The sequence below is a fragment of the Thamnophis elegans genome, chromosome 4 (genome assembly GCF_009769535.1).
Source record: "Thamnophis elegans isolate rThaEle1 chromosome 4, rThaEle1.pri, whole genome shotgun sequence".
Taxonomy (NCBI): Eukaryota; Metazoa; Chordata; class Lepidosauria; order Squamata; family Colubridae; genus Thamnophis; species Thamnophis elegans.
Window position 1 is genome coordinate 74,710,277 of NC_045544.1, and position 12,139 is coordinate 74,722,415.

At 39.1% G+C, this 12,139-nt stretch overlaps 1 protein-coding gene across 3 annotated transcripts in view; it reads right to left on the reverse strand.

The window, feature by feature from the left end:
• LOC116508376 (protein SOGA3-like) overlaps positions 1–11,879 on the reverse strand; it is a 31,212-nt gene extending 19,333 nt beyond the window's left edge. For all 3 annotated transcript variants that reach the window (XR_004255322.1, XM_032216965.1, XM_032216964.1), the window contains exons 1-3: positions 11,588–11,879; positions 10,202–10,426; positions 7,861–8,019 (exon numbers count right to left, since the gene is read on the reverse strand). Coding sequence is in view for 2 of the 3 variants with exons in the window: in XM_032216965.1 (XP_032072856.1) it covers positions 7,861–8,019; positions 10,202–10,426; positions 11,588–11,812 (609 nt within the window). In the remaining variant the exon portion in view is untranslated. The remainder of the gene's footprint in view (positions 1–7,860; positions 8,020–10,201; positions 10,427–11,587) is intronic.
• Between the last annotated feature and the right edge of the window lie 260 nt (positions 11,880–12,139).

Genomic DNA, 12,139 nt, shown 5'->3' on the forward strand with positions numbered 1-12,139 from the left:
ATATTTTAAATCAATATTAAATTTGCCTTCATATGTTTGGAAGAGAGGAAATAAATAATATATGCATCCTTCAAAATAGGGTGGATGCAATTATCCAAAAAGAGAAACAGGGTCTTAGATTCAATTAAAATTGTTTTTCAATTGTGGGGAATTTAGTATCACTATTACTCAATGCTAAAAAGTTAGTCTGATATAAAAGGTTTGGTACAAAACCTTAGTACTAGGGACAGCCAACCCAAGTCTGCCATTTACTAGGTGATTTAGGACCAATCAGTACTTTCCAGCCCAGCCTATATTCTTGTGGAGAATGAGCAACCATCTGTTATCCATTCCACCTCTAGTGTTTGGATTCTTGCGAATAATAGCAATAGCAGTTAGACTTATATACTAGACTTATATACCGCTTCATAGGGCTTTCAGCACTCTCTAAGCAGTTTACAGAGTCAGCATATTGCCCCCAACAACAATCCGGGTCCACATTTTACCCACCTCGGAAGGATGGAAGGCTGAGTCAACCCTGAGCCGGTGAGATTTGAACAGTCGAACTGCAGAACTGCAGTCAGCTGAAGTAGCCTGCAGTGCTGCATTTAACCACTGCGCCACCTCGGCTCTTTCTTGAATAATGCTTGCAGTTATTTGGAAATGATTATTTAAAACAGAATAACAGTTAGTAGGAAAATAGCTATGTGCCTACTTAACATATTTTTGCGCCCCAAAACAGGGCTGTGGAATAACAGAATTGGAAGAGACCTTGGACATCTTTTAGTCCAATCCCCTGCTCTCTTCCCTGGCTGTCCAGCCTAAAAATGGGAAAGAGTTCAGTATCAGCATATTCTAATACCTTACACTGAAGAGTTACCGTATATACTCAAGTATAAGCCGAGTTTTTCAGCCCACTTTTTGGGCTGAAAAAAGCCGCCTCGGCTTATACTCGAGTCAGTGAAAAATTTGCCCGAAATGGAGGAGAAAAAGGGGCAGGGCCATGCCGCTGGGTGACGCTCGTGAATGGCCCGGCGCCCGTGAGTTTCCCCTCCCTCTGTGTCAGTTTGCCGCGCAGCGCACACCGCACCATCCCCCCTCCTCACGTTCTACTATAATGCAGGGCTGTCTTACGATTCCCCTTCCTCCCCCTCCTGCCGCTCTGCAACGATGTCCCACCTCCTCCTTGTTATGGCAAGCAGCCACATAGCGATGTCCCACCTCCTCCTTGTTATGGCAAGCAGCCACATAGCGATGTCCCACCTCCTCTGGTACAGTGATCCAATAATAGGAATCACTGTGCCGTGTGTCATAGGAGGCGGGACATCGCTCCCGCGGCTGCACGGGACATCATCATCACAGCGGGACATCAGCATGAGTGAAGTATTTCATTGAATACACCACTAGTTTACTGTTTTTCTTTGAAATAAATATTCAAAAACATTATTGGTATCTATTTTTATTTTTGAAATTTACCGGTAGCTGCTGCATTTCCCACCCTAGGCTTATACTCGAGTCAATAACTTTTCCAGTTTTTTTTGTGGTAAAATTAGGTGCCTCGGCTTATATTCGGGTCGGCCTATACTCGAGTATATACGGTACATAGCTAGCCTCGTACTTCCAAAGAATGCAAAATACCACTAAGTTGTCCATTAAGCTACTTGTGCCCATTGAGGCACACAGGATCTTTTTGTAGATCAATGCTTTGCCATCAATCATTTCATGGAAATGATGAAAAATTCAACTACTCTTCTAATAATTTTATTAACTGTACTAGAAGCAATTATAGAGAGGTCATGAAATATTCATTTTGCAGTACCAAAGCTTTAATCCTGAACATATTTCACCCACATTTTCCCTCCAAGATCAGAGTCCTGCACTCTGCTTCAATAATTAACTTTTTAATGATTATAGTGTGACTTTCTTTTGTACTTATTCTATTGTGATCACAAAAGAAACAAATATAAAGTCAGTGGTGGTGCAGTGGTTAAAATGCAGTACTGCAGTCTACTTCTGCTGACTGCCAGCTGCCAACAGTTCAATTCTCACTGGCTCAAGCTTGACTCAGTCTTCCATCCATCCAAGGTTGGTAAAATGAGGATCCAGATTGTTGGGAGCAATATGCTGACTCGGTAAACAGCTTAGAGAGGGTTGTAAAGCCCTATGAAGCAGTATATAAGTCTAAGTGCATTATGCTAATGTCTCATATCCTCAAGGTACAGTATAGTACAGATTCCTTCACATAGCGCTAATGTTATGACTAATTGAGCCTGGAATTATGATAATAAGCTGTTGCAGTCAGATTCAAAGTTACAATTGTTTTTACAATGATCATTAAGCAAATAGTGTTCATTAAGCAAGTTCAGTCTCCCCAAAGGTCCTTTTTGCCAGAAACTAGCAAAAAAACATTGCAAATCACAATCACATGTGGCTGCAAACAGCTTTTAAAGTGAGCTGGTTGCTAAGAGCCCAAAACACAACCACGTCATAGCCACAGGGTGAGTATGGCCATTGTACCTGAAAACGGGTTGTAACTAACTCTTGGAATGTTGATTGTAACTTCAAATAATTGTTAAGCAACCAGCCATAAGTTGAGGACTACCTATAACTGCAATCTAGCCAAACAATTGGGGAAACTCTATACTAAGATATTAAGACACCTAGATATTCCATCAAACGCCTCTGACTCTTGAAAATAAAATTCCTGCTTTTACTCATGACAAATATATTGGGGATTAAGATAGAAAATGCTATCATCAACTGCTTATTTTTTACCAAGCTTTGCTAGATCTGTATTATTAGTGGCATCCGTTTTTATTCTGTCTCTATATTTCATTTTAAGAAACTAAATGGCATAGTTTCTCCAAATGAAATCTTGGGCCATTCTCTAAATGTCATGGATTTTATAAATTTATCTTGCAGAATTCATATGGACTTGTCGTAATATAGCTAATAAACTATGTCAATCAAAATAAAATTAGATATTTAATTAGCAATTATTATCTTGCTTACCAAGAATCACAAATCAGAAAGGACAGAAGATATAAAGGCTGACAAAATGAAAATTCCAAACACTGATATTTAATTAGTTGTACTATCTAATCCAATAGTCATATATTAAAAAAGAGGTTGATATTTAATTTTCCAAACAAATAAGATCAAGGCAAATAGAAGTTAGCACACTCTATGAAATTCTGAATGCTAAAATATAGTGTGATATGATGTCATGATCCTGGAATCAGCACACGAGCCTGAATATCCTTTAATTAGTTTGTTTTCCAAATGCTGTCCTGTCAATAGCCAGTGTATTGACTGCTGGTGATAAATAGAAAATGCCTTCAGGGAGTAGGCAGAATAGATCTATCATTCAATTATTAAAAGGGGGCTGGGGAGGGGGCAGACAAGTAGAAAACCATTTGTGCTTTTTGATGCACATGCAAAACAAACTTGGTTTTGCATAATTTCAATAAACATAAATGATTAACAAGTGCTATATGTTAACTTTCCCAGTATAATCCTATTTGTCACTGATTTCTGAATTATGTTACAAACTTCTATTGACAATTCAGTAAGTCTGTGAAACAATTGAAGTATAAAATAGGACTAAAGAAGCAAAAAAAATTTCAATCCTTCATTATTTCATTGATGTTCTCAAAATCCGATACTTATGTTTTAAGAATTTGATTGATAGATGCAACATAAATCCATCTGTATAATAAGGATAGAAACATGTTTTCTTATTCAAGTTGTGTATACTGTCTATACAATTTGAAAAATCCAAGGAATTGGACTCTGTCATACATCACCATGTGTAGATGATTCCCAAAGATGAACATGACAGCAGAAGAAATAAAAGATCTTGAAGAATATAAATCTTTGCAGAAGTATCAGAGCAAATGACGAAGGAAAATATATGCAATGCAGCTAGAGATAGATCATTTTTACAGCTCTATATTTCCGTTGCTATCCATAAGAATTGAAACAAAATATTTAGTTTTTGTTATGTTAACAGCAAATAATGGAAGCCAACTAACCATCATTGGCTTATGATTCATACCTAGAGGCAAACTGCTTTTTAAAGGCTAGATTTCATGAATATAAAGAATGAGACAATGTCAATCTCTGACAGCCACTTCAAGTTTTATTCAGTAAGCTAATGCCTACATTACAAAATCAGACACTTCATGTAGCATATCTCACAGACATTTCACCTCTGATATAATGAATTCAATAAATCAACAATCAGAACAGCTGGCAGAACTCACCTGTACAGGAATAGTATCTTAAAACAAAATAAAAATAAAATATTACGCTAGCACAACTATTCCCAAAATGTAGGATATTAGTTATTGTTTCTCAGCACTTGATAGTATCCCATCTCTTCATCCCATCAAGACATCAACTAATACTGACTCATGGGACTGAAAATAACTTTCCTTCCACTTCTCTTTCTTTCGTGCCTTATTTACTTTCATACCAAATGCTTACTAAAACATGGAAGATTACATATCATTTTTATGATTTTCAGCTGGCTTAAAAGGGATAATGTTTTCTACTAGGAGTTTAAAACAAACAACTATTCTAAAGAAAAGTAAAATTAAACTACCCCCATTCTTCTAGTTACATATGCAAAAGCTTCCTGATCCAGGAATGGATGCAACTGGCATACAGCTTGAACGTGTACAAAGGACCTCTTAGCCATGACTGCCACCTACTCTTCAGGCAGGAGTCACAAGTCCAGAAGCATGCCCAGAATGGACACCAGATCTGAATGTGGAAATGCAACCTCATCCAGAATGAAAAATGGTAAATTCCTACATACAGGTGGCTACAAAACCCAAAGCCATTAAGTCTTGGCAGGGATGAGCTAAACTCTGTCACTCCCTATCCAAATCCCTACAATCTGTGGACATCAAGACAGGATGTTGGCAGCATCACTTACGTCATCAGGGATGGAGATACATAGTTACTGTATATACTCAAGTATAAGCCTAGTTTTTCAGCCCACTTTTTGAGCTGAAAAAAGCCGCCTCGGCTTATACTCGAGTCAGTGAAAAATTTGCCTGAAATGGAGGAGAAAAAGGGGCGGGGCCATGCCGCTGGGTGACGCTCGTGAATGGCCCAGCGCCCGTGAGTTTCCCCTCCCTCTGTGTCAGTTTGCCGCGCAGCGTGCACCGCACCATCCCCCCTCCTCACGTTCTAATGTAATGCAGGGCTATCTTACGATTCCCCTTCCTCCCCCTCCTGCCGCTCTGCAACGATGTCCCATCTCCTCCTTGTTATGGCAAGCAGCCACATAGCGATGTCCCACCTCCTCTGGTACAGTGATCCAATGATAGGAATCACTGTGCCGTGTGTCATAGGAGGCGGGACATCATCATCACAGCGGGACATCAGCATCATGAGGTGAGTGAAGTATTTCATTGAATACACCGGTATTGTGTGATAATAATTTGTTATGCAGAGCAAATTTTTACAATGGCTACTGTATATTTAATGGGCACAGGCAGGCTGTATATGTTATTCAATGGGCAATGGCATTATTGGTATCTATTTTTATTTTTGAAATTTATCGGTAGCTGCTGCATTTCCCACCCTAGGCTTATACTCGAGTCAATAACTTTTCCAGTTTTTTGTGGTAAAATTAGGTGCCTTGGCTTATATTCGGGTCGGCCTATACTCGAGTATATACGGTAGGTAACATCAGCATTCTGATCATACCTCACCCAATGGCTATAATGACTTCATCCAATGGCTTCATGTTAACATTAAATTGGAGCAGAGAGAGTGCCCATTCTCCAATACCCTACAATTTAGGGGCTGAGGGTGGGCCCTAAATATTTAAGTATCCAATCAACATCAACTGATCAACTAAGTGGAACAGGAGCCAAGGTGGTGCAGTGGTTAAATGCAGCACTGCAGGCTACTTCAGCTGACTGCAGTTTTGCAGTTCGGCTGTTCAAATCTCACCGGCTCAGGGTTGACTCACCCCTCCATCCTTCCGAGGTGGGTAAAATGAGGACCCGGATTGTTGGGGGCAATATGCTGACTCTGTAAACCGCTTAGAGAGGGCTGAAAGCCCTATGAAGCGGTATATAAGTCTAACTGCTATTGCTATTGCTAACTGAAACTGGCCACTGAAGAAAGAAGAGAACCATCTTAATACAGTGCTACCTATTCCCCCATAGCTGGTCCAGAAAGAAACCATGGTCACTGGTATTGAAGGGTGCCAAGCGGTCAAAAAAAGGAAAGATGGATGCATTATTGTATTCTGCTCTCGCCAAGGTTATCAAAAAGTACTATCAAAGTTGCCTCAGTCCCCTAGCCATGCAGAAACCTGACTGGTATTGCACAACCATCTTGTTCGACAATCTTTCCTAAAAATGAAGATTGAATACTGGATAAAAATTATCCAGAATAGTTCATTTTAGGATTGGCTCCTTGAAAAAAAGGGCAGGCCAATGCTTCCTTGAGCGGCAGTGGCCTCATCCCCTCTTTTAAAGAAGAACTTGTCATAACTGAAACCCAACCACAATACCCTCTTGGAAACTTTTACCAACCAAGAAGAGCATAGATGCTCACAATCATAAGGACTCTGCCTGCTTTCTTGGACCAAATAAGTTTGAACTCTACCCAGATAACATGGCAAGACTCTCCCAAGCAACTCCATAGGACCTGTACTAAGATGGGCATGCAACTACGAATAAATTTCAGCAATTTTGTCTGCTCTCCTCTGGATGGCCCTAAAAGTGTATCTCAAAGTTCCTTCCATTCAAGAGGGCTGGGCACCCTAAATGGGGCCACCTGTGATCAGCCATATGTGGATGCAATAAGGGTGGGGAAGTATTGATGCTTTGCCATCCTTACTGAAACAAGGTATGCCTGAATAGAAGCTCTCAGCCCTGTTAATTCTTCAAGTTAATTCTTTTTTCCCTACCAATAGTATTCTTGGAATCTCTTGATCCACTTCTCTTCCTCAGCTCTTCCATAAATCTACAGAGAGTGATCAGATCTACAAATGGAGGGAGGCCACATGGGCACAATCTAATACAAGACCTCTTGAACTTTCCTATTCCAGATGACAATCGAAGCTTCAAGAGGACCTTGCAGCAGGCCCTCAGGAATAACTCCCAGTTCTAACTCCAAGGTCCATCACTCCATCCTCCTGGGGTGGACCATTGAATTTGGTGTCACCCCTCTGGAATGATCATCAGGGCATGACCTAATCAGGACAGGGGAGCTACATAAGAGTTCCCCAAATTTCCAGAGCATATTGCCACTACACAAAGAAGAAAACCAGATGAGGTGTATGTCCACTGTCTAGTATTCGGCCCTAGATGACCTGGGATAGGTCCATAGCTGTCACAATAGTCATGAACTCCCAGGCCACCTCCAAGTCTACTCTCAAGAATGCAGATTGAAGTTCCCTTGGAAAATGGAATCAAGGACTTCAGAGAGGTAGACTATTATGCAGCAGGCAGGGTTTTTCAATAGCAATAGTCCCAATAAATTGTTCAGTATTACTAATCCTATGACATTCATGCAATTCTTTAGTTGTACTTAAAAGACCATCCTGGGTTAAAGACTACAATTTTATATTTTTGAGCAGCATTTTTTTTGCCTTTAATTTTTCTGGAAACCAAAAGCCATTTCTCAAGATTCTCATTTCAAAAACAGATACAATGAATTTTTTAACAAATATACAAAGGCTGAAATGTCTCATCCTTGTTGTTTAGGAAAATATCTACTTCTTCAAATTTCATCCATTTCTATACAGGTTTGGTTAGTCTTGTTATGAACCTTGGCTATGCATTTTCATTAATCATTAAAAGAGTGCTTATGAAATTCAGAGAATACAAATTGATAATAGAGAGAACCAACCTCTTTCATCTTGTCAAGTTCGTTTTGCAGAGCTTGCTTTGTAATTTCTACTTCTATTAATTGCTGTCGTAACTTTTCATTTTCATCTTCTGTGGTGGTGCGTTTTTCTTCCACATTTTCCAGCTCATGATGAAGTCTCACAGAAACATCTTTTGCAACCTAAGTGGAACATGATTAGAAACTTACAATAAATCTAATTATAGTCATACAATTATAGAAGCATATTTAGCAAAAAAAAAATGAAATGGCATAGATATTGTATTATAGAGGTAAGTATTGTATTTCAGTTATATTTCAATTCAATTCTGCTATATCAATATATTATTTTCCCAGTGATTAAAAAAATGGAAATATGACAGGTTCAGTTTGAACATGCAGGAATTTGTTTAATAATTTCCACAAAATTAGACTCTGAATGATTATATAACTGAGATGATACTGCACTTGGAATTCCCAAATCAAGGACCAACCCTCTGTTCATTATTATCAGTGAATATAATCTAACCAAAATTTAAATTTGAAATTCTTATCAGTAAAATATTCTCAGTAACAAATTGACCAGGCATCTGGATAAGTACTACTTTAACAGATGAGAATCATTTTATTGATAAGATTTAAGAAGCTCTCATATGTATTTATTTTTTTAAATGCTTTGTTTCTGGCATGCCACTATAAGATGGAATACTTATGAAATATGTGAAAATGAGTTGTGAATTTTTTACTAAATTATATGTCAATGTATATTTTTCAGATTTAGTGCTTTCCCCACCATACACATTGATCTATATCTTAAACAATTTAATTAAAAGACAATTAGAACTGTGGTGTCGCAGTGATTAGAATGCAGTATTGCAGGCTATTTCTGCTGACTGTCAGCTTTCGAATCTCACCAGGCTCAAGGTTGACTCAGCCTTCCATCCTTCCGAAGTCGGTAAAATGAGGACCCAGATTGTTGGGGGCAATATGCTGACTGTAAACTGCTTAGAGAGGGCTGTGAAGCGGTATATGTCTAAGTGCTATTGCTATTTGTAACTGTACAACTTGATACTCTCTTCAAAATTTAACAGGCTGTTTCCTGATTTAGGTCTATACCAATTACTATACCAATTCATTTAAAAAAAATATACATAATTTTATTCTAATATTTTTTTCAAAATAATACAACATAGCTCAGATTCAACTATATTCAAGTACAAACAAAGAAATATGCCATGTTGTAAAGTGAAAGTATCTAGGTAAACTGTTTTATTTATCTAGGCCTTCTCACTCTACCATAAAGATAAATGTTGTATTCTCTAGAACTGATTTATGCAAGGTATTGATGTTACCTGGATGGGTAATAAAACTTCTTCAATAAAACAACCAAGCTCAAAGAGCACCGGGAATACCACATTTCAATCCTGAACTATAGATATAGATAACTATAGATAATTCTCTTCAATTGGAATCATCACATTACTGTATGCTATTTGTCAAATTTATTTGTAAGATACTGCCTATCTTACTCTCAGGGTGACTTTGTGTTAGTTATTCTGTATTAGTTATTTATCTATTAGCATCCCGTGAGCAAATTTAAACTTTAAAAACTATGAGGCTTAAATTCCCATCTGGTCAGATATAAGCATCACTTACAAGAGCACTGATTTCTACACAGGTATGCATGAGAATGCTTTTTTGATCTAGTTCTTCTATATCAAATACAAAAAAAGAAGTGTTGGAAGCAATCATGAAGCTTTTATTTGCCAGAAAGATGCAACTGTGATTCATTTGCTTTTCAAAAAGCTGTCAATAAAATGCTAGCAATAAAAATAAAAATAATTTAATTGTCTGACAGCCTTACTACAAAAAGATCATAAAATTATAACTATATACCTCATTTTTATAAATATTCTAAAGATAAAGTTTAGATGCAAATCTGGTAAGGAAACGGGAAAATCTGTTTTACTTGTATCAAGTAATAGATCTATGTCCTTGATATTTTAATCAATTAACCACATTTATATTTTCCTATTGTGTTAAAGCATTTGTAGTATATTATCTACTTTTTCATATATTTAGATTAGAAGGAATATATGTGTGTCCCAAAAAGTTCAAAAAGGTTTCATTTCCATATAAAGTCACTCCTTTAAATAAGGATTGTGGCTCATATCATACAAAGGATCTTGAGAACAACTGTAAAAGCAATGGAGCTCAGAATACCTGGGGACTCACTCTCCAATTACTGGAAAAGGATAAATATACAAACAAGAATAATCTAAAAACAGACATTTTGCATTTAGTTTTTTTTAGGAAAGATCTCATTAATGTTCTATCACTTTGCCAACTTCGAACCCAGAAGTACCTTCAGATCCTGCTCCAAACTACGAAGAAGTTCTCCATCAATCTCTCCAGTTTGTGCATAACGAAGCCTTTTGCGCTCTGCCTTCCGAAGACGATACTGTAGAATCCTACAATTTTTGTTAGCCCTCTCCAATTCATGACGCATTTCCTGTAGCTGGCATGCATCCTCTTCAAAAAAGCTGTCCCTCATCTCATCCATCTCAGTTCTCATCTCATCTATCTCATTCTGGCATCCAATGAGAAGAGGTAGAAACACATTATACAATGGTACTTCGTATAGTTTTTTTAAAAAAGAAAAATGAGATTTAAGATAATTTATAGGCATTATATGCATTTTTTCAAGGAAATTGAGATTTAAGATTACACTAATATATCAGTTAATCCCTTGTGCATACTGAATGAGTATTACCATGCTTTGACACCCGTATCATTAATCTACAATAAAATCATAGTAGGTATTAATTATCCAATCTTGGCATCTGAAGTCCAAAGTATGTGTCAGTTTATCTATATGAGGATACTATAGATATTTCAAATCCACAACACAATATCAGAACTTAAAAATGAATGATGGTAAGCAATGTTATCAATAATCGTACAGTATAGTTTGATTTTTAAACAGATCTTTTAAACCTATTATTTTCTCTGCAGTAGAAATAAACTGTGGTGTAAAAAAGTATTATGTTCTGAAAAATAAAATAAAATAATATTTTATTCAGTATTCTTTTTAACATGCTAGAACAAGATCGTTTCTCAACATATCAATCATTAATCATTTTACAAAATGTACGCAGTAATTGAGACTCATGGACCAGAGAAGCACAGCTGCACAAACAATGTGTCTTTTTCCACCGTAAAAATTACCTACAGAAAATCACAGGTTGGGCTATCACACTCCTGTAAATCTTAAAATGCTTTGTTTAAGTTGGTCTGGAATGCCATCTGGGCCTATCCATTGTGGCCTGCCATATAAAGGACCACAATGATTCCATGCAAATGGATAAGGCCCAGGGAAAAAACCCATAGCTTTAAAACATCTTATTTATCATATCTGAAATGGTCCAGGCCACACTTCAACATCTATTAACAAATTGGGGGAAAGGGAAGGGTAGAAGCCTCACCTCTAGAAAACAGAAAGAGAGTTTTGACCGATGATATTCCTGGGCAATACGTGATGTGAAGTAGGGCAAGCAACATTAATACTCCCCCACCACCACCAAACGCAGCTAGGAAAACAGATGGACGAAAGGCCCTATTTGCTCAATTGCTCGCCTGTAATGCAATATGGGTTCTTGTTTGGAGAATAAAAGATCCCCCATCCTCAAGTCAGCCTGTGCCACACCTTTCTCCCCCCCCCCCCTCACCACCACCTGCCACCCCCGTTCACCTTGAGGGTGTCGTTCTCCTCCCGCAGTTTCTCCACCTCCTCCAGCAGTTCCTGAGGCCGCCGTGGGTTCATGCTGGGGACGCCATCCGGGGCCCGGCCACGGCCATTGCCCTCTCCGACTCCTCCCGGCGCCATTGGCGAGGGGGTGGAAGAGGAGGGGGAGGAGGAGGCGGCGGCGGCCGCGGAGGGGGCACCGCCGTCCAGGTCGCCTCCTGGGCTTTGCATCTGGGTTGCCGCGCCACCCTTTTCTCGAACGGGAGGTGTTCACTTTGCAAGCATCCTTGTGCTTGGCTGCCGCCGACGCCCACCCCCCCCCCCACCCCGCGCCGACGCCCAGCCCAGCCCAGCCCAGCCCAGCCCAGCCCTGCCCAGCGAGAAGATGGAGGAGCCGGGCCGCCTCTCTCGCCCGCTACAAAAAGCCGCTTCCAGTTGCTTGGCGACACAGCAGAAAGACAGTGTCCCCCCTTCCACCCTCCCTCCACACACACACCCTCCGGCTTTGCCCCGGTCCCGTGTGACGGCTGACGGCGCTGCGAGCTTGACGTGTCTGTG